The 22835-nt window shown below is 54.5% G+C and overlaps 1 protein-coding gene across 4 annotated transcripts in view; it reads right to left on the reverse strand.

Moving 5' to 3' along the window:
- Tp73 (tumor protein p73) overlaps positions 1-22835 on the reverse strand; it is an 82240-nt gene that overhangs the window by 3259 nt on the left and 56146 nt on the right. For all 4 annotated transcript variants that reach the window (NM_001108696.1, XM_087550162.1, XM_087550163.1 and 1 more), the window contains 10 exons: positions 21877-22119; positions 8086-8272; positions 7520-7635; positions 4671-4780; positions 4327-4469; positions 3908-3996; positions 3029-3156; positions 2497-2645; positions 1640-1778; positions 929-1022 (listed from right to left, as the gene is read on the reverse strand). In NM_001108696.1, the coding sequence (NP_001102166.1) occupies positions 929-1022; positions 1640-1778; positions 2497-2645; positions 3029-3156; positions 3908-3996; positions 4327-4469; positions 4671-4780; positions 7520-7635; positions 8086-8272; positions 21877-22119 (1398 nt within the window). The remainder of the gene's footprint in view (positions 1-928; positions 1023-1639; positions 1779-2496; positions 2646-3028; positions 3157-3907; positions 3997-4326; positions 4470-4670; positions 4781-7519; positions 7636-8085; positions 8273-21876; positions 22120-22835) is intronic.

Below are 22835 nucleotides of genomic sequence, written 5' to 3' on the forward strand. Positions count from 1 at the left end.
TGAGGGCCCCCCTCACAAGCCAGGGGTCTGGACACAGTAAGAACAGTGACAGAGACCTAGAAGACCACCCATGCATCTCCTGGTCTTGGGGTCTCTTGGCAGCCATTAGTTGGCAGTCTCTCCAAGCCCATCCCTTCGTGTCAAGCTCTGGTGAGATGAAGGTTAGTGTATGACTCAAGGCTGGGGAAGGTAGTTAGTGGTCAGTGGTCACACTGATGCAGGTGTTAGGCACCGATCCCATGGTCTCTGATAAGTCCTTGTGTCCAGCCTGGGGTCCTGGGCAGGGGACAGATATGGCTTCTAACTCGGCCTGGGTCGGCCTGGGTGAGAGTCTAGAAAACAGTTAATGGCAGACGGGCAGGAGGTGCTGAGCTGAGATACCTCAGGCCCTAGGACAGGAAGTGCTGAGGTGATGCACCCCAGGTCCTGAGGCAGGAGGGGCTGGGCTGATGCACCCTGGGGCTGAGTCTCAAGGATAAAGCAAGGCTGAGTGGGCAGCTAGGCCGGAACAGAACGCCAGAGCTTCCCAGAAGCTTTCTTCCCCACATTCAACCCAGAATGTTCTGTGCCATGGGTGTAGGTTGGGCGTGGGGACCCATTTATTTTTTCTAGGTCTGTTCCCCTCTGGCTTCTACAGTTCTTACACATTGGGTCCTGGAAACAGCCCAGTCTAAGACATCAAAGGTCACCTGGCTGGGTCACCAGGAGGCTCTAAAAGGGGAGAAAGCCCTAGGTCACAGCCGGGAACCGGGACACGGGACACGTATCCACCCAGTCTCCTTCACGTTGCCTGAGCCTGCTGACTATGGAATAGAATCTGATTGCTTGTGGGAAAGTCTCTGGGAGTTCTCCCAGCTAGTCACCCTAGATAGAGCACTGTGCCTCGGGACAGGGCCTCCGTCCCTCTGGGGAGACTTGGGGCGTTTACCTCGATGGTGAGGTTCTGCAGGTGGTAGATGCTCTGTAACCCTTGGGAAGTGAAGCACTCGATACAGTTCGGACACCCCAACCCTGTCAAAAAACTGCAGAGAGGGTTTGAGAGAGTAGCATTAACTTGCTGTGCACTCAGGTCCCACAGGAGTGGCCGTGTCAGGGAGGGAACTAACTGCTTGTAACAGTGGGCAAAGCTTCTGGTCCCTCCCTCAGGGCAGGTGTGGCCAGCCAGCAGGGTCTCGGCCCAGCCTCTGCTCAAGTAACTTTGTTTCTTTTTCTTTGTTTGTTTCTTTGTTTTTTTTCTTATTTTATTGGCTCCTGTGTGTGTGTGTGTGTGTGTGTGTGTGTGTGTGTGTGTGTGTGTGTGTGTGTGTGTGTATGTTTGCTTTTTTTTTATATTCCTTACACCTCCCCCCTCCAAGAGGATGTCCCCACACCCCCTACCCCCACAACCCCCTCTACTCCTGGGGCCTGACCCTCAAGTACCTTTCTTTCCAAGGTTCTTTCTCAGAACCTGCTGATGACCCCTGATAAGGCACGCCCCTCTCAGCCTGTCCTCCCTCAGGCCAGCCAAGCAATTAAAACACAGGGTCAGACAGAGCCACATGCAAGGCTGCTCTCTCCAGCAAGAACCGCACAGTTAGTGGGAGGCATGGGTCGAGGGGTGAAGCACAAACCCAGGTCCAGCCACAGCCCGCCCACGCACCTGACGAGGCTGGGGTCGGCATGGTACGGGGGTGGCGGGGTGCAGTGGGATCCGGAAACCATGGTCTGGGAGCTGTGGCCTCCATTCATCTCTCCATTGGCTGGCATGCTGTGGCTGTGGCTGTTGAGTATCCCGGAACCTGAGCAAAAGAGCGGGTCCAGGAGCCTGAAAGCAAGCTCCACATACCTGGGGGTATCCCAGGCTGTGGTCTAGCCTGGCAGTGTGATACAGCACTGTAAAGGCTGTCTGAGTCCCTAGGTACAACCCTTCTTCCAAAGAGGTAGAAATGGAAGGTGGCTGTGTACGGGGCATGTAGTTTAGGTGACCTGGGGATTAGCAGCTGTCACATGGGTATTACCAGGTTCCAGGGTCCTTTTAGCAAGACAGACCTGGGGGTGTTACTCAGTGTCAGGAGTGTGTCCATCTGTAACCATATAAGGACCTTCCAGAGGAGACCCACACTCCATTCTGCTCAGCTCCCTACAGCTGCCCCTCAATGAAGTCTCATGTCCTATAATCCTTGAGATGAGGGGATTTGGTATTGCCATTTTGCTGATGGACAAACTGAGGCTGACTGAAGCCAGGGATCTTCTTCAAGATCCCGTGGCTATCAAGAGAGGACAGGCATGAGTTCTTAACTCTATCAGCCTTGCAAACCCCCAGGCACAGAACCCCTGGGATTGGAACGAATGTCCCCTCCCCCCATAGCCATCGTCCTTCTGCAGGCTGGAGCTGCAGAGAGAGGCAGCCATCAAAGCCCCACCCCCATCCTCCATCGGGCCTGTTTGTAAATCCACCCAGACCCTCCCTTGAGTCTCTATGGCCCACACAAGGCTTGCACTGCCCCAGGGACTCACCCATGGACCCCAGGTTGGGCCCAGCTGCAGAGCTGTGTGGGGGAGGCTGGCCTACCAGCTGGTTGACAGAGGGCAGTTTGTTGACACCACCGTGTACCTTGTTCATTGGGGACAGCACGGGCCCATAGGAGGGAGGCTGCAGGTGACTCCTGCTTGGAAAGCAACAGTGCACATTCACAAGAGGTAAAAGTGACCCCTCCCCCACGTGGCACCTCTGTGGACACCTGGGGATGCAGGCAGATGAAGAGTCTGTCTCTCAAGAGAAAGTTAGGAAGAAAGCTAACACCTCACCAGCTTCTGCAAATCCAGCCCCTCCTGCCCCTTCCCCATCAACATTTTCAAGGCTCGAGAGTGTGTGGGAGGCAGGGGAGGTGGGCTAAGTCCCAGAAGGCTTCCTGGAGGAGAAGGTGCTAGCTGAGTTGTGTTGGCCCTACTGTCCTGCCCAGGGTACCATACCTCCTGTGCTCCTGGCCTTCTTCCTGCTGGGTCAGAATATTCCCACTTCCCCATACAGATGGCTGGGTTCACTCACGGCCTCTGTAGGAGCTGCTGCTGCTGTTGCTGTCGGTAGGAGTCAACCAAAGGCTGCGGCACAAGCTCCATCAGCTCTAGGCTCTCCTTGACTTTCATCAAGATCTCAAAGTTCTCCCGGCCTCGAACCTGGGCACGGAGAGACATACTCTCTGTCCAGGTCCCCAAACCCCTGGTGGGATGTGGATTGGTCGAAGCCTCGGGAGGACCCCAGGCTGTGGCAAAGTGTTGATCTGCACTTGGAGTTCCCCAGTACCCCAACGCTCAGGATACCCTGGCTTTCCTCTTTCCAGGAGCAGGTCTAAGAAGTGGGTCCCTAAGGGTCCAGAGACCACACTCATTCTTCCCTGCAGGGAGGCTCAACAGCTGTAGGTCTTAAAGGAGGGCTCACACTCAAGGAAACAGAAAGCATTCTTTCAGAGTGCATGGTGATCCTACCACTGGGATTGGTACCATGTATGCATCCAGTCATGTAGGCTATACCCTATAGACCATGGATTTAAACACAGGCTATACCCAATAGGACCATGGATTTAAACACACACAGGCTATACCCTATAGGACTTTGGATTCCTATTGAAAAGCCACCCTAGGTTTCTCCTTTATAAAGGGTGCCCTTGGGTCTCCTTGATGCACAGCTAACCTGGCTGGCATGTTCACACTCAGTGAGTTCATGCCCTACAGGGTCTGACTCCAAACAGAGCCTCCTTTGAACCCCACTTCCTTCAGGGACACAGTCTCAATCCTCGGGCGTGAGTGCACCTCCCTCGCCCATCTCTCGTGACATCTGGACGTCCCCAGCCTGGGACCTTGGGTAATGGGAATGGGAACACACAGGCCTGTCCGCCCAGCCCACTCTGATGGCCATGAGTCCACTCACATGCATGTAGAACATGTCCTCGTCACCATGGCGTCTCTTCTTTACGTTGGTACCCAGGGCAGGGATGGCAGGGGGGCTCTGCTTGAACGCTGGAAGGCAGGTCGGGAAGGCACATGAGCCACAGAGCAAGGGCTGAGATGCCCAGGTGAGCACTTGCCATGGGTGTGGTCTGTGCATGGGGCAAACCTAGGCCGGAAGGAGCTGGACCAGGGTCCCACATGCGCCTAGCCTCAGAGCATAGGCAAGTGAGATGTCTTGGGTCAAACTTGCTCTGTCCAGCCGGAGAGGCTTCCAGGCCTCAGTCATTCAGACCCCCAGATGAGGGTATGCTTGGTGCCCTCGGAACAGGTAATCTTTCTCACACCCAGTTGCATCCGACTCCACCCTTCGACCACGCCGCGGCCGGGAGCCCCACTTACCACGTTTGCTGGCAGCCCCGTTCTTGGTGGTGCTTTCATTCAGAGCCTGTTGCTCCCGGTAATGGTCTTCATCGGCCTTTCGGTCACGGCCAGGACAGGCGCAGATGCGGCCCTCGAAAGACCGCCGGCCCAGTACCTGTCCACTGTCGGGTGGGCACAGGGTGACTGTGAGCCCGAGGGACCACTCTTGACCCTGCCCCCCTTCTGCAGACCCCTCGGAACTGGCCTTGAAGCTGGGTGCCCGCCAAGGAGAGCAAGCCCTTCCTGCGTCTGTGACGCCCCTCACCCCCAGTGCTGGCCCAAGTCCCCGCCCCACCTCTACCATCCTTCCTCCGCAGACTCACTCCCGGGTCTCCAGGGTGATGATGACGAGGATGGGTCTCCGATTCATGCCCCCTACGCAGCTGCTGTTACACATGAAGTTGTACAAGATGGTGGTGAATTCTGTTCCTACCTGTCCGAGGGGGGAGGCAGGGAAAGGGCTTAGCGTCAGTCAGCATGCAGGGCCCACCTTCTACAGAAAGGACCCGTAGCTGCCACCTCTGGCCCTGGTTCTGGGTAGGCATAGGGATACTGTTGTATGGTTCTCGGTGATCTACCCATCCATCCACCCAACCACCCCACCTTTGCACTCATCCATCCATCTCTCCACGTATCTCTACCGTCCACCAAGCTGCATACCCATCCATCTGCTTAAATGCCTGTCTACACACCCATGTATCCACCTACCCCACTCCATGGCCTCTCAACCCACACACTTAGACACACACTTATTCACTTGCCCACCCACATACCATACCCACTTACACTTCAGCTTGCCCACTCTCCTGTCCACCACCAGTGAGTGGTGCCTGAATACCCCCCCACCCCCTATTCATCCATCTACACTCGCTCGAGATCCCCTGTCCACCCACTGATCCATCTGTGCCTTCATAGCGCTGTGCTGGCTCCATTTCAGCTCTTAGGGGAGATACAGAGTCTACGGTGTGCTTGCCACAGCCACCTCCCATAACACAGGCAGAGGTCAAATGTCAGGGCTGTATGTGAGTGGGTGTGTGCATGGGCCTTTGTGGCATGTGTGTGCTGAGTACTGTGGACTCATCTGGGCAGAGGAATGAATGGAGTTTCAAAGGTCTTGCTAGATATAAAAGTCTTAAGCCCCAGCCCTTCTTAGAACTTACACCCGCCAGCCACTAGAGGGCAAGCGACTCCTACTTTATCTGCAAGACTGAGCTGATCAGAGGGGAGGATGCTCTTGGTGTGTGTGTGTGTCTGTGTGTCTCTGTGTTGTGTTTGTGTTTGTGTGTGTCTGTTTGCACATGTCTGTATGTGTGTGTTTGTGTTTGTGTGTTTGTGTGTGTGTGTCTGTTTGCGTATGTCTGTCTGTGTGTGTGTCTGTGTATGTTTGTGTATGTCTCTGTGTGTGTGTCTGTGTGTGTGTTTGTGTGTGTCTGTGTGTGTTTGTGTATGTCTCTGTGTGTGTCTGTGTGTGTCTCTCTCTCTGTTTATGTGTTTATTTGTGTGTGTTGCTCTGTGTTTGTGTGTGTGTGTCTGTGTATGTCTCTCTGTGTGTGTTTGTATATGTGTGTGTGTCTGTGTGTGTGTTTGTATATGTCTCTGTGTGTCTGTGTGTGTATTTGTGGCTATGTGTGTTTGTGTGTGTGTGTGTCTCTGTGTGTGTTTGTGTGTGTCTGTGTGTGTATTTGTGGCTATGTGTGTTTGTGTGTGTGTCTGTGTGTATCTGTGTTTGTGTATGCATGTGTGTGTCTGTGTGTGTCTCTCTGTGTGTTTGTGTGTGTGTGTGTGTGTGTGTGTGTGTGTATCTGTATGTATGTGCATCATGGAGCCCTGTCCTACTGATATAAAGAGCTGCCTCAAAGGACCGCAGGGCTTGGCAGAGGGTGGGTCAGGGATAAGACATAACTGCAGTCCTCTTGAGCCTCTGCCCTGATATCTCCCACATCAGTCCTGAAGTCCCTTCACCTTGCCTTTGGCTCCAACTGGGCCTCATATCAGATCTATGATGGTGACCACACACCCTTCTGATGTCAAAAGTGGACGCCTGCCTCCTCCAGTCTCCCTTCTCTTAACTATTTACAGAACCACCACCTCCAGCTTTGTTCCCTCCTCTAGAGCCCTCACCTATGGTCTGAGCCCTTTGCCTCCACACTGTACTTTAGTGTTCAGAATGTCCGGTCACCTCCACTGTACCCCCGTCTCCAGCTGGCACCACACTTCCAAGGTTCTGCACACAGGCTAACCCATCACCTCCGTCTTCCCTACTCCCCCGAGCCTGGTCCGTCTTCCCTACTCCCCTGAGCCTGGTCCAGTCCACCGTATGCATCCTCTGTTCTCCCCTAGCCTGGTCTAGGAGGCCTTTCATGATCCCTAGTCCCCAGCATGGAATTGCCCATCCTCTACCCACCACCCCATGCTTGCTGGCTTGCTTTTGTCCCTGCAAATGGAGCCTGAGATGTCCAGGGACCCTCTCTCACTCCCATGTCTAGGAGGCTGTACTTGGGAGAAACAAGCAAGAAGATTGAAGATTGGACCCTCCAGGGAGGGCAGGGTTGAAAGGCTGGAGGTCATATGACCATACTTTGTTATATAGTTGAGACAAGAGAGAGAGACAGAGAGAGAGGGAGAGAGGGAGAGAGAGAGAGAGAGTGAGAGAGAGAGAGAGAGAGAGAGAGAGAGAGAGAGAGGCAGAGAGAGACACAGAGAGACACAGGACACAGAGAGACAGGGAGAAAGAGAGACAGAGGGAGAGAGACAGAGAGACAGAGAGACAGAGGGAGAGAGACAGAGGGAGACAGACAGAGACAGGAGAGAGACAGAGAGACAGAGAAATGGAGACAGAGACAGAGAAAGGGAGAGAGGCAGAAAAAGACAGAGATAGAGATAGAAGAAGAGAGACAGAGAGACAGGAGAGAGAGACAGAGACAGAGGGAGAGAGACAGAGAGATGGAAACAGAGACAGAGAGAGGGAGGGAAGAGAGAGAGAGAGAGAGAGAGAGAGAGAGAGAGAGAGAGAGAGAACTGAAGTTGGCTGGAGCTCTGGCCCAAGCTCTCTGCCCACAGTAAAATGAACTTCCAGGAAAAGGCCTGAGAGGCAGGCTGAGGTTAGAGCAGAGGCCTAGGTAACCCCACCCTGAAAGGTTGGCTTCAAATCCCAGCATGGCCCCCAGCCTACCTGTGGGGGTTCATATGGCACAACCACACTCTGCCTGCCGGTGACAGGGTCATCCACATATTGGGAGAGGTTGTTGCCTTCCACACGGATGAGGTGACTAGCCGGAGCAGACTGTCCTGCCAGGAGGGGACACAGCTTTAGAGAGGGGCCCATCCTCCATCCTCTACCCCTGTATCAGGCTTGTGTCAGAACTGAGTCCACAAGGCTTGTCCCCGTGAGAGTCCCAGGCAAGACTCAGAGCTGTGCAACCCTCATTCAGGTGGCCTTGAGCCTGACAGCTGTCCCTAGATCTGACCCTAGGGGTGTCACAGGCTTTCCCAGGGACACAGCAGGAATGCTTCACAAGGCTCCTCAGGGTCAGCTGGCCCCTTGGACTTTCTCCCAAGCTACATCCTTGCTGGACCATCAGCCTCTTGGGCTGTAGTCAGAGCCAAGGAAAGGGAGAGAGGGATGGGGTGTGGGCTCCTGGTGAGGGGAGAGCTGCTTATACACACTAGCCTGTTTCTCTCAGCCGTGACTCTGGTGCTGCAGAGGTCAGGGTCTCACAGCTGGGAGGGGGTGCTCACCTTCATTGAAGTCCCTTCCAAGCTCGTGGTTGGGACAGCGCTTAACAATGTCGGTCACATGCTCTGCCTTCTTGTAGACGGGCATGGCCCGGATGGCCGTGCCCGGAGGTGGTGGTGTGGACACTTTGATCTGGATGGGGCATGTCTTGGCAATCTGACAGTACAACTTCTTCAAAAGTGGGGAGTACTGGAGGAGAGAAGGGGACCGGGTTGAGATGGCAGCCCAGTTCGGGATGCTTCCACAAGACCCCTGTCCCAAGCACTCTGATGAGGCCCGCTCCCAGATGCTTCAGGCACACTTCAGAATGTAGAGACGGGCACGCGTGCCTGGTGCCCACTCAGCAACTGCCAGGCTATGTATCTCACCCGTATCTCAAAGGCTGCGAGTGGTGGGTGGTTGCATAAGGATGATAAAGGGTAAGACATCGGTGTGGGGGGAGGGGCTCTGTGGGAATCAGTCCTGGGCTTGCTTTCCCAGCTTGGATAAGGCCACTGGCTGTAGAGGTAGATTTGCAGCGTTGAGCTGGTCTGACTAGCTCAGAATTGCATCCCCGCCACCTTGTGCAGAAGAATGACTCTAAGAGTCAGTAAGTGGATTGCTTGCCGACCCCTTCCACCTTTATCTTCCAATGGAGAACTCTGGACCGGCAAGACCAGTCACCAGCACTGTATCACCAAAGAAAGCCACCAAGTCCAGGCAGCCAAGCTCTGAAGTTGGGCGAGGCAAGACCCAGTTTCCCCATCCTGGAAACTGACTGGACCTGAGGTCATACCAGGACATCTCTCAGGGACAATGGGATGCTACCATTCCCCCGTGGCCCAGGTCACTCTTCTAAGGATTGCACTGACCCTGCTGAGACCGCTTCAGTCTCAGGATCGGAATGATTCTTCTATGCAAGGCAGAAGGGTGCCATTCTGAGCTAGTCAAATCAGCTCAATGCTGCTAATCCTACCTCAACAGCCAGTGGCCTGATCCAGGATGGGAAAGCGAGATGCCCATTTATTTACCTGCTAACTGACTCACCACTATGGTTCCTGAAACCCCTGCTGACTCCTCATGCCTGCCTGCCTGCCTGCCTGCCTGCCTTCCTTCCTTCCTTCCTTCCTTCCTTCCTTCCTTCCTTCCTTCCTTCCTCCCTCCCTCCCTCCTTCCCTTCCTTCCTTCCTCCCTCCCTCCCTCCCACCCTTCCTTCCTTCCTTCTTCCTTCCTTCCTTTCTTTCTTTCTTTCTTTCTTTCTTTCTTTCTTTCTTTCTTTCTTTCTTTCTCATAGTGTTCTGTCTGCAGTACGCCTGCAGGCCAGAAGAGGGCGCCAGGCCTCATTGTAGATGGTTATGAACCACCATGTGGTTGCTTAGAATTGAACTCAGGACCTCTTAACCTCTGGGCCATCACTCCAGGCCTTCCCAAGGGAATTCAATGAAGCTCCACTTCCCTCTCAAGTCTCCCCTGCTCAGAATCATGAGTTATGCTACCCTGGAAAATGTTCGCCTATTTGCCATCCTCCCTTGTGACAGTCGAGGAAACTGAGGCCAGAGATGGCAGAGCTGTTAAAACAGAGAAGTGCTCACACACCAAGTCTTTCCTCTGCTAGGGACAGTGGGGGATCCTGGACACCCCAACCCTATCGGCTTAAGGTTCCCTACAAGGGGTGCACAGAAATAGCAGATACCAAACATAGGCAGCCGCAGTGAAAAGAAGGCAGGGAGAGGCACCATGATGTAGTCCCTTCCCTCCTGTTTAAAGAGCAAGAGAGACTCACTACAGGGACTCCACGGGAGGCCCTAGGGATTGTTTTGAAAAGCAGAGAGAGCCCTAACAGAGCAAGCAGCTGAAAGAGCTGGCCTGTATTCTCAAAGGAGCAGCTCAGGGCCACACCAGGCAAGTCCGTTTGACTTTCTGGGGAGTGGGGATGACCACTGACCACTGGTATGTGGGATCCCCAGCCTAACATTCTGGAGGAAGAGACACAATCTCATCCCCAGGATACATGGGGACTCTGTGACTTGGACAGGGTACACCTGACCCCTGCAGATCCATATCCGGGCTTTGGTTTCCTGCAAAGGGCCTCTCATCAAGTTAGTACACCACAGCCTGGTCTCCATCTGTGCAGGCTGGGGACAGGGTAGCAGGATAGTGCTGGTACCCTAGGCAGATAAAGGGCATGGGTCTGGCAGGTTACTGAGTTTCTCTGTGGCCTAGAGAAGTTTGCAGAGCGAGCTGCCCTGATCACTTATGTCCCTTATGTCGTGCCTCGAGTGAAGTGTGTGGTCTACACCTCAGAATGCAGGCATCTGGGGAAAGGCCAGTAAACGGCTCTACGCCACCCCTCCCTGCCCCGCCCTAGACCTTCGTCAGCAACATGCAGTTGCTGGGGGGGGGAATCTACAGCCCATACTTGGCAAAAAGCACATGAACTATACTGTACTTACTATAGCTTCCCTAGAAGGGACACTTGGGGTACATGAAGGTCACGGTATGAGGATCCCCAGGCATTGAGTAAATTCATACACAGCGATGTTGAAGTGCCCAGGCCTCTTGCTTATTCACAAATGAAGACCTCCCGGCAAGCCCCAGGTTCAGATGCCTCCTGACAGGGAAGGGAACCTAGCTAGTTCCGAGCTCAGAGAGACTCAACGTGAGGCCAATCAAGGCAGCTTCGTGGTGAAGGTGACGGTTCCAAGCACTACCATGTGTCTCCTGAGTACCCATTGTTTGTGAGTCCTAGCTACTTAAAGAAAATAGAACGAGGGGGTGGGGGTGGTGGACACCCCATGAATCAAGCCTTGCCTGCAAGGGGTGGGAGGACACTGAGGTCAAAGACACCAGGGGCAGCAAGAGGAGGTTAGCCTTTGAAGTCTGGCGCTTGGCTCCCTGTTCCGGCTCAGGAATGTGGGCTGGATTGCCCTAAACTGGACCACCTTCCAGGTTTGTCTACCACTGACTTACCAGCGGACCCCCAGATACCGGCTCTATGGTAGAGGGCCAGCAAGGTGAGGGGCCTCTTTATCTGCCATAGTAGATCATTACCAGGTAAGGTAATTTGTGGGTTGGCACATCTGACGGAGTCTCCTACAGTAGCCTTTTCAGAACTTTCTCTCCACTGCTCTAGCTCATGACCTAAGAAGGGGTCATAGACCCACCAGGCCAGGAACCAAGATGGGCTAGGAGCAGGTCAGGTCTGATGGGGAGCCCAGACATGCCTGGAGGGAGAAAGAGTATGGAGCCTGGCTCAGGGCAGAGCAGGGACCTCGCTCACCCACCCACTCCTGAGCAACCTAAGCTTCAAACCTTGCCTGACCACAATGCCCATCCCTGGAGCCCTGCTGCGGCCCTGAGGGTTGTTTTCCTCCCCAGTCACTGCCCTCTGAGGACCTAGGATAATTGACTACACCCCCAAGCCATGTACTGCCACTCCAGAGGTAGCTGAGGCCTGATCCTCCTCAGAAGACAGCTTCTGTGCCTCCGGATGTCCTAGGATAGCCATGAGGTGGTACTGCTTTCCGGGGCCTGGAGTGGGACCCTAGGAGGTCTGTCTAGAGAAAGGTAACAAAGTTGCAGAGTAGCAGGCCTGGAAGGGATGAGATATTGAATGCCCCACCCTGGGGAGGAGCTTAAAGGGCCCGGAGCTGTCCCTGGTACCAACGCAGCAGCCGCAAGACAGTCTCCTCTCAGAGGAAGAATCAGAGCTGGGAGAGTCATCTTTAGTGGGACAAGTCTCTCACCCGATCAGGGTGGAAGAAAAACGCAAGCCCATGAAGATCCAGGGCTCCCTTTACTTCTGCACCCTTAAATGGCGTCTCTAATCCAATGATCACGGGCTTTGGGGCACACACACACCTGCCAGTCCCACTCCAGCCACAGGTTAAATCTGTGGTAATCCATTTTAGCCAGAGGTGGGGAGTTTCAGCGAAAGATGCCAAAGCTTCCCCACACCTCAGAAGATCAGCCGTGGGGGACGGGGGGGGGGGAGACTCCAGGATACCGAGTATCCGGGAGAGTAGGAAGTTGCCAGTGCTCCCCTTCCTCCGCAGAGTTTATGGGGCCAGTCCTCAGGGTCGGACTCTGCTTCCAGGATGTCACGTGGGGATGCTTCCCCCCTGCTGCCCTCCTCCTGCCTCTCCTTCCCTAGAACCGCTAGATGGATGTGTTTCAACAGATTCCGAGCTGATAAAATCTTATTTATCTTCGGCTGTTGACACAGCGCCGTCCAGACTTGCCTGCGCGGATGCGTGTGTTCCGCGGGGCTTGCAGGAAATACTTTGCCCAACATCGGAGCGGAGTAGACGTCCCTTCTGCCACGGCTGCTCTCCTGACCCCTCCTCCTTCCCTCCCCCTCCCCCTCCCCCCCACAGTCCAAGATGGGCCGGCCCTGGCTGGAAGCCCCTAGCCTGGCAGGACCTGTGCAGGGCGGTGGGTGAGAGGGCGGGCGGGGGCGGGCGCGGCACAGGGCTGTTAATTTCCTCGCACCCGCTCCCGGCAGCTGGGTGCCCGGCACAGGCAGGTTTGGGCAGGAGGACAGTGGGAAGGTGATAATAACTTGTCTGTCATTTTCCCGGGACATGTAGTATCTTGCAAACCGCAAATACCGTTAACCAGCTTGGGCGAATCTGTTAGGACAGATTCAGAACGAAAGACTGTGGTGGGGGTTCTTCAAAAATACTTTTTTCATTGCCCACTTTTATATAGTGTGTGTGTGTGTGTGTGTGTGTGTGTGTGTGTGTGTGTGTGTGTACACGTGTGCGTGCGAGTTTTTGGTTTCCGGGGCTGTGGACCCCTTTGAGAATCAGCTCCAGGGTCTCAGGCTTTTACTCTCCCTATGACAGATCCACAGAGCAGGGCACAGGGTCTCAAATCTGGAGGAACAGGGGTCCTGAGTGTGGCTCCCCACTGTGTTTTCCTTTCTCTTCAAGAAATGCTACTGCAAGAGGAGCGGACCCAGGGATCCCATCATCCAAGAAGAGGTTCTGGCGCAGCCGCTTTGTGAGCACATCTTGGCCTTGGCTGGCACAATCTGCTACCAACATTGTTCATTTCCTCGATCATTCAGGGATCATCTGAAGGAGAGCAGGGGTGAGCTCTTACACAGCTTCGGGGCCCCTGATAGAAGAGCAGGGTTCTAAACTCAGCTTTACGGAGAGAATGATGCTCAGGCAATGGTCACCCAGACTGGCACCTTCCTTCCAGGATGCAGGTTGAGGGCAAGGAGAGTCCATGTTCTATAAACCCATCATTGGAGGGCCCAGGCTCCAGTGCCCGCCCCTGCCAAGTGTGCAGGAAAGAGACTGCAGTTATTCCTGAAAGCAGTGGTCTGGAGAAGGATAAAGGACACTGGGGAAGCAGATGTGAAGCCTGACTGCTTTGCGCGTGGAAGGCCATAGTCTGTTCCCCTATAGAGAGGCAGGCCAGAAGCTAGCTGGGGCACTCCTCAGGAGCTGGGTAGCCTGACCCACACATCCTTGAGCAAGAGCCATATGGGCACCTTGGTGGCCTAGGAGACAGAGTGTACTTTTTTGCACTAGGCCTGGGAAGTCAGAGGGCCCCAGGTCATGGGGTTTTGAGGTCCGTTTTAGCCTCAGCAGGAGCCAAGAACCTTCCAGTAGATTCTGCCACAGGCTGGGGAGAAAATTGTGACCTATGTGTGAGGGCTGGATAGTCTCATCTCAGAGTAGGAGAGGGCAGTGGTTGGGAATCCGAGAGGAAGGCTCAGCTGATGCCGCTACACAGAGACCAGAGAGAGAACACGGGCCCTGTCTGTGCCTCTTTCTCTGTAGGGTTCCTACTCTGACCCTTCACCTGGACATTTTAGCAAAGTTTTAACTTTGTTTCTAAAAGTTTCCAGCTGATCTGGGTGGGGTAGGTCAGTAGCCAGCAGTTATGTTGCATTAGCTGTGCACCTCTAGTTTCTGGTCAATAGCTCATAAAATCCAGAGATCTGTCCAAGCATCGTTGCCTTTTCACATGCTAATGACAGTCTGAGGGCTGAAGGCTGAGGGCTAGGGACTGCTTCCCTGAGCACCCCCTGGAAAGATCCAGGCAGTACACACAACACCTCAGCCCCAGCCTTTGGGATGGAGCACAGAGGATGTGGGGGGGTGGGGTAGGCTACCACACAGACGAAGATCAATTAGATCCCCAATGTCAGGAGACTAATCATGGCTACATAATGAAACATCTGTACACATTTTAAAGGACAGGGTTTGGTCAGCTCCTGGACAGCTGAGAGTGTGGAGGCGCCTGGAGATGGTGCCCAGGGAGAGCAGAGCCAGAGAGGACTGGGAAAGACACATCCTTTCTCCATCTTGTCTCACACTTCCTACCCAACCCCACCTTGCCCCATGCGTCTCTTTGTCTGCCCAGGTAACTAGACAAGTGGTTTGCAGAGTCCTGAGAGTCAGTGGAGCAGACTGGAAGCCCTAAAGGATAGGGGTCAGAAACATTGAGTTAGGCAGCGGTGCCCATAGGGGCACAGCCTTGGGGACAGAACCCTCCCTGTGAGGAAGGTATCAGACTAGACCTCCAGGCATCCAAGTCTTACAACTATCTAGGGCGGACATTCTTCACCCGTGTGTCATGATGCCTTTCACAGGGGCCACAAACCAGAGATCCTGCTTATCAGATGTTTACATTGTGATTCATAACAGTAGCAAAATTACAGTTACAAAGTAGCAATACAAGTAATTTATGGTTGGGGGCCACCAGCACCGCAGGAGGAAATGTGTTAAAGGGTCCTAGAGTTACACAGTGCTAACTTGTATCTGCTGCTATGACGCTGTTGGCTTGCTGTAGGGAGGGGTCTCCACACATTTTTGGGGTGGGCAGTTACAGAAGTCTTAGAAGTGAGTTCCAGTTTGGTTCTGTCCTCTCAGGACCCAACAACACCTCCATCTTTGGTCTTTCGTTTCTATCAGACTTACCAGGTCAGAGACCTGAGATCAGGGTCCAGACAGACTGGGTTAGCGTAAGAGGGCAGTCAGGTGACCAAGTAGAACACCAAAGCCAGAAAAGACAGGCAGCTCTGGGCTGCGGTTGTGTTTCTAGGGGTTGAGGAAGCTGCCAGATGGGGTTGCCCTGGTCTTACTGGGAAGCGTCTCCCCTGACATCAAGTCATGAGGGTGGATGGAGGCTCCAGGCAGCTGCTTGGCTGAGTGCAGCTGACCTTCTTTGCTATATGATGCACCAGCTACAGAGGGCCACTCTCAGGGGTTTCTGAGACATCCCTAGGAGGTCCTGTCACCACCCTAACTCTAACGTAGACATCTAATTTTTTCCCAGGACCCAGGGCCCATCTGGGGACTTCAGGAAGAGAAGAGTGTAGTCTGAGAACATGTGACCCAGTCCAAAGAACCATAGCCTTACCCTCCCTGTGAGTTCAAAGCGCGCCCCTGTCACCCTTCTTCCTGACCCAGCAAGCAGGAGAGTTGTGCCTTGGCAACTCCTGCAGGCAGCCTGCTACTGCCAACCTTGTTTAGCCTCTCTTCTGGCCACCAGCCATCAGCCTCTGGGAAAAAGCTCCCACGGGAGATTAAAGCTAGGGTGCAGGTCACAGGACTGTCCAGTACAGGCATTCACATGGAGGCTAGTGGCCAGCCTGCTCTGTGCACAGCATGGATCTCCTGTTGACTGTCAGTGGTGAAGTCCCGTCCCTACCCTACCCTACCCTACCCAACTGTAGCTCCCACAGTCAGGATCCACCTCGTCAGCATGAGGATGGCAAGGGTATCACAGGACAGTCACACATTCCACTCCGGCTGTGGCCCTCCGAAACACTGATCTTAGCCAGTTCTCTCTCTAAGGACCTGTGACTTTCCATAGTCTCAGGTTCTAGTGATGGCTAGGATCCAGGGAGACAAAGGTGTGCATGCATGTATGTGTGAGTGTGTGTGTGCATGCATGCAGGCGTGTGCATGTATGTATGTGCACGTGTGTGTGTGTGTGTGTGTGTGTGTGTGTGTGTGTGTGTGTGTGTGTGTGTGTGAAGGAGTCATTCTTCAGTGCTGTAGGCAGTAGCTTGTTAGAATATAAGTTTTCGGGGTTCCGGATTTAGCTCAGTGGTAGAGCACTTGCCTAGCAAGCGCAAGGCCCTGGGTTCGGTCCCCAGCTCCGAAAAAAAGAATAAAAAAAAAAAAAGAATATAAGTTGTCACTGAATTTTAGACACCTTCCTTGGAGCTACGGGACAGGGACGTTCTGGGGTCTAAATCTCTGATCCTACACTGAGCAAAGCTCAGCAGAGTGAGAGCCTCCCTGGAACCAGGCCCCAGTGCAGGGCATGGCACGGCCCCGCTTCACCCTCCTAAGGCTCAGGAGGCCTCCCAGGGTGTTCAGAACAGAGGAGCACCATGAGAGCTGGTGCCTCACAGACAGCTGTGGAGAGGCAGGTACTCAGGCGTGGGATCTGGGTCACTGAATGGCTTCTGCCACACCAGCAATTTTTCCAAAGAGCTTCTCTGCCCTCAAGTGTACCACACAGCTCGACTTTGAAGCCTGCTCTCTGGTCTTGGAGAAACGGGCTTGGTCCACTGTGACTTCTTGTACTGATCAGTGGTAGTGGCGGGGTCTCTCCTTACAGCTCTCAAAGCCTGGAATACTCCAACCCATGAAAGAGCAAAAGGTCCTGGATGTGGCTGTGACCTTTTTCCCAGGAGGAGGTGACAGGGCATCCTGGAGGTATGTGACGTGACCACTCAGCTGGGGAGCATCCTTAGACGCAGACACCAGCCTGCCAGTGTCTTCGGGCCGTTTCCCTATAGCCTACCATCAGCCTGGAGGGTGCAGGTATGGAAAACTCAGTTCACCGTTCAGCCCTGGATCTCACCTTGCTGTGTTACCCAGACCCCGTTTAGCTTTAGCCTATGACAGACACCCCCACACTGGCCTCTCTCCTGGCTATAAAGTGCGTTGGTAGAGCTGAGACGCAGGCAGGGCTCCCTCCGGCAGGGCAAATGTACTATGAATCAACAAAAGAAATGATGAGGAGCTGGCTGGCCTCCTCATCTTGGAGTTTGGTCACCTCTAGAATATTCTAATCAGATAGCATTTATGAATCCACTCAGGGAGGATGGTGGGCAGACAGCGTGTCTCTCCGGCCAGCATGGGTGGATGGAAGCTCTTTAGGTGCTAAGGAACAAGCCAAACTCCCCTTCTTTGAGGCAGGGGAGGTGGGGCCTCTGAGTGTCAGAACTTCCTTACTATCGAGCTCCTAGGGTCCCAGAACCACCCCTAAGGAATTGGAGCAGTGGGCAGGGCAGATAGAAAGAGAGTTCCACAAACTCTTGGGATGTGCCATTGGGGCCACCATCTCATTTCTGCCCTTTGCTGATGGGTGACCTGCCCTCGGAGTTCCTCATCTGTAAGTCGGGAAAGGAGGCACGCGGGTCTACTGCAGGCTAAGGGATGGCACCTGGGGTCCTGAAATGTCACGCCGCATCAGCTGCACTGAGTACAGGGATTAGGGAGTCTCCCTCAACCCCATTCAGGTCGGGTCTCTGTCCACTCTCCTGTAAATTCCTCAACCCCACTCAGGTCGGGTCTCTGTCCACTCTCCTGTAAAGTTCTCCCCAGTGTGGCGTGAGATGATGTGAGACGGCCCGAGGAAGGGTTAGCTCTAGGCCTTCCAGGGTCACACCAGTTCTCCTGAGGGGAGAACAGGGGAGTGAACCAGGAGCACCCCTCCTCCACAGTACACACAGCCAATCCTGAAAAACAGATGGTTCTTTGTAACACGTGAATTAGAACTCAATCCTGCGTTGACCCGGAAACCACAGGAGAGAGTCCTACCCTCCAAGGTGCCCTGTTTCCTGTCCCCTGCTAGAACCCTGGAGGTACGTGATGTGACCATTCAGCTGGGAGCATCCTTGCAGGGACCAGCCTGCCAGTGTCCCGCTGTGGTTGAATCCAGGAGTTCAGGGTTTCCAGGCTCTGTGCCTACTGAGGACCAAAGTCCTTCAGGCCACCAGTGGATGGAGAGAGCAGAGACTCATCTCCAATGCAGGTACCCAGCCCAGACCCAAGCCGGGGACAGCCTCCTGGCAGCCGGTCCTCTCCGGCAAAGCTAGACACAAGATGAGCAATTGCTGCGATTTTCTCCGTAAGTGCTCTTGTTTCCCCTAATAATTCACGTTTCATCTCCACAATAAACATTGTTAGAACTCTTCTCTAGGCTTTAAATATACATAATTGCTCCCCGTGCCAGTCAAAGGTATTAGTTCCATTTATGCATTCCATAAACTTTTAGGATAACGCAATTGACACCACAATCGTGTTGGGGCACCTCCTCTGTTCTTGTGCTTTGCAAACCTCCGAGGGGGCTGGAAAGTTTGCTCAAAATCCATTGGTGTTGACTCAGCCCTGCACTCCCCAGGGATCCCTCACAGAGGCTTTGTGCTTCCCTCTAGGGACTGCTGGGTGGCTGGGTGGGTAGGGGTTCTCTCTCAGGACAGACTAGCAGGCAGGCAGGCAGATGCAGACACACAGACAGATAGACGCAGACAGACAGATCGACAGGCAGATGGACAGACAGACAGACAGACACACACACACACACACCTCTGAAGGTCACTTGGGGCCATGTCCAGGCCGTCTGTCTGTCCGTGATGCTCCCAGGCAGCCAAGCCACTCACAAGCATGCACTCACTCTTGGGGTCCGCTGCAGCTGCCTCTGTAGTAGGTTGGCTGTGTCACAGCCTGCCCTTGGGATTCTACAGACACCACACCAGGCCAGGGTTACCGTCCACGCAGGTCCTCTTGCCTAACCGCAGGACTCTGTCTCTCAGTGGCTCCAATGTTGCAAACGGCCGTCTCGCTCAGTGAGGCAAAGCCGGCGTGAAGGGGCTGAGCTGGTGCTGGACAGCAGCCTGACACCCATCTCATCATGCTGTAAAGGACCTTGTCCCACTTCCTCCTCTGCTGAGGGACCCTGAGACCAGACACAAGCCCTCTTCTGGCCAGTCCATCTGTCTGGTAGCCTTTCTGAGGAAAGAAGCTGTCAGAACCCCAGGGCAGCAACCAGGGAGACTATTGTGCGTGCTCACATGCTTGTCCACATCTGTTGGCATGCGCATGTGAGTGCATATGTACACACATGACTGCATGTTTACCGGTATATGTGGGTATATCTGTGTACCCATGTATGTAGGTCCATGAGCACGTTTATGTTTACATCCTCGTGTGCTCATAGGTATATAACATACACACATACACCACACACACCTGTGTATCTAGGTGTCCAGGCCATATAGGACCTTGTGCATGTATGTAAACATAGGTGCACATATGTGTACAAACATGCAGGGCCACAACCTAAAGGCCCACACCTCTTATTGCACCAGCAGATTTTCAGGCTAAGGGAGGCTGGTCACGACAAGCAGATCCTCTGGGTTCAGAGAGTCCCACAGTGGTTTAAGCAATGGCTCCAGTGCAAAGGCCCCATTAACAGCTGTGGTCACTTGGAGGCCAGGGAGGGTGATTTTGCCAATCTGAGAGGAATGGAGGCAGCAGTCAATATGGAATTGTACTTGAGAAAAATATGAATTATCTATCAGTTACCAGCCAGTGGCGTGGCAGGGGCCTCGGTGGCAAGTCTGGGCAGCACCCACACAGTTGGACCCCCAGAGCTGAGAGCAACTGCTGCCAGCCCCTTCTCTCGGCATCGAGAAAAACCCTCGGGTGTCTGCTCCCAGATCGCCAAGGTGCCAAAAATCTCATTATCAATGTTGGTCCCACCTCCACCCCTGTGTGACAGGGCTGGGAGAGGGCAGGCAGTAGCATCCTCCCGCCTGACAGCTCAGCTGGGCTGCCCTGGCACCGGGTGAAGGTCGGGTTGGGAGGCCAAGCCTTCTCTGATCTCTGGTATGTCTGTCTGGCCATACCACCAGACTACTTCATGGGGACAGTTAGAGCAGGGCAGCAGGAAACAGACCATCATATGGGACACTTGATGTCAAACACCTCAGAGGGGACTGCAGAGGACCCAAGTGGGAGGGGGAATGCAGTACAGTGGGATCTATCTGCCCCTGTCAAAGACCAACCCCCGCTATCTGAGGTATCTGAACCCACGGGCACGGCAAAGACCAACCCCATCAGCACCCTCAGGCAAGGAAGAGGAAGGGAATAACCCGTACACGGCATCCTCCAGACACCACCGGACATTTATGACAGATGGGACCCTGCCTCACTCTAAGACAGAGTGAGGGGATGCATTTGGAAGTAGAAGAGCAGTGTAGAGAGCCCTATGTGACTGAGGTACCCGTGTGTCTCCTGGGCTTCCTGGCCTGACCCCAGGCCACTCAGTTTAGGTGGAAGAAGAGTTTAGGTGCCCTTCAACACCCCCAAACTACAGGCAGTGCGAAACAGGCCTTAGGCACGTAGTTCTACACAAAGGCCAACTTTAGGAGACCATGTTGGATTGTATCCTCCACTGCCCCAGGACAGGAGTAAGAGCTGTGTACTATACCATTCCTGTCTCATCCAGAACCTTGTCACTTCACCACCCTTCAGTCAGCAATAATTTGTGGTCTGGGAGAATGGAGCACCCGGGGCCTACAGTGACCCAGCATCACAGGTAACCAAAGCCTCTTGGCCCACTGAAGCCCCTCAGAGCGCCAGCAATTGGGCTGAACCTTCACTTGGTGACAGCAGCTGGGGAGCCCTAATAGAACAGCAGCCAAAAGAAACTCTAGGAAGTCAAGGCCTGAGACCAGAGCCAGTCCAGCTCAACTGACATCGGTGGGTGCCTACGAGGGCTGGCTCTGTCCGGCTCTTCGGTCTCCAAAGAGAATGAGAGCCACATCTGTGGGGCTTAGTCTTTAAAGAAGAGCCTCGGGAGGAAGGCTCCTGTTCGGAAGTGGGGGTGAGACAAAGCTTGCACTGCATGGACTGTGGCATCTTCTGTTCTCTGGAGAGATAACCCCTAGTGCTCCTCTGGCTGTCACACCTTCAGGGTTCCCTGTCCCCTCCCCCAGGGCACCTCCAACTGTCCCAGGTTCAGGGGTCCCTGTCCTCCCTACCCAATGCCCTGTGTGCCCAGACCAGCATCCTGGCGTCTCAGTCAGCTCCTCCCACATCCCTGTCTCCCACAGAGACCCTGGGTGCTCAGTGGGTAAGGACGCTTACGGCCATGTGTCCCCAAGCCCAGCGTCTATTCACTTAATGTGTTAACTGGAGCACACAGCTTTCCCTTCTCATGCCTCAGTTTCCCTGACTATGCAATGGGCACAGACTCCACCTTGGGCAAGTCAAAGCACTCAGCTGCCTGCCCAACTCTTAGCGAGTGTATGGGTGGGACTTTACCAACATCAGCTTATCCCAGCCACAGGCCAGGCTGCTCCTAGAGGCACCAGGGAAAGGACAGAACCCTCAGCACCTAGAGATCCGGTTGCAAACCAACGCATGGAGAGATATGAGGATAAAGCCCGAATCTGCGACCAGCAAACTATGAGGGCCCCTCTGGGCTCCCAACATTTCCAGCAGAGGTGCAGGACTAGACCAGTTTCAAGGCACTGAGCACAAAACAGGCCACTCTCCTTGCCCCACGGACCTCACTGGCACCAACACCCCCGACCTTTCCGGACCCAGTTGGGAGGCTGGCTGACTCTGGCCACAAGTCCGAGGGGTGGCCACACCCACACTGCCCAGCCCCAGGACCCGCCTCCCGCTCAACGCTCCTCCTGGCTCTGGCCAGGTGGGAACCCCGTGTGGACAGCCCGTGTGCTCAGTCAGACCTCAGTGCCGGGACTGTGGCATTCTACCCTGCTGCCCTCCCTTCACGTGTCCACTGGCAACACAGCTACTCACTGTCCAGGTGGCCGACTTGGCTGTGCTCGACTGCTGGAAGGTGACCTCGAAGTGGTGGGGACCAGGGTAGTCGGTGTTGGAAGGGATGACAGGCGCTGGAGACATGGTGTCGAAGGTGGAGCTGGGCTGCGCGTAGGGCGAGTGGGTGGGTGCGCTGGCGGCGTGCTCCGGGGTGTAGGGGCTGGCCGGGGCCGCGCGGCTGCCCATCTGGTCCATGGCGCTGCTGAGCAAATTGAACTGGGCCTGTCGAGGAAGGGGGAGGAGGGAGGGGAGAAACAAGGGCTAAGGTGGAAGCCCCAGCTTCTGTCCCATTGGGGAGGTGTCTTGTTACAGGAGCCTTAAAGGGCCAGCCGGCTCCAAGTCATCCCAAATATTTCCTGGGGCCCCCACCCCACCCCAACAGGCCACTACTTGTGTTGGGATAAACGCATATTCACCTCTGCTGCCTGCCCCTCTCCGTCCGCCTCCCGGGTGCCAGGGCTTCTGGGGATCCACCCAGCTGCCAGCAAGGTGAATTGGGGCTTTGCACACCTACCTGGAAAGGAGCTGTTTGGTTGGGAAAGCTCCCAGCCCAAGACCCCTCTGGGCTCCACCGTGTTCCCAGGTCAGCTCAGAGGCTGGAACAGACCTGAGAGCCTGGAGCCTGGCTGTAAGGGTGGGGTGGGAGCAGACGAGGTTTTGGAACATGGGTGTCCTGGAAGGTCAGATATGATTCCTAGACACAGCCCTCTAAGTGATGGACTCAGCTGCAGTGGTTCAGTCCCCAGAGATCTGAGAGACCACCTCCACAGGAATTTGTTTAGGCGATTGCTTATCTCCAATATAATGACTTCCCCTGTCCCCCAGGGTTAGCAGCTCCTCCAAGCATCCCTGCTGGTTCCCAGGCTAGCCCAGGCAGCCCCCATGCCTCCAATCATGTATTCGTTGAACCTGAGCTCCGGGAGCCTTATTTCTCTGCC

The sequence above is a fragment of the Rattus norvegicus genome, chromosome 5, assembly GCF_021556685.1.
Source record: "Rattus norvegicus strain SHRSP/BbbUtx chromosome 5, alternate assembly SHRSP_T2T, whole genome shotgun sequence".
In the NCBI taxonomy this organism is placed as follows: domain Eukaryota; kingdom Metazoa; phylum Chordata; class Mammalia; order Rodentia; family Muridae; genus Rattus; species Rattus norvegicus.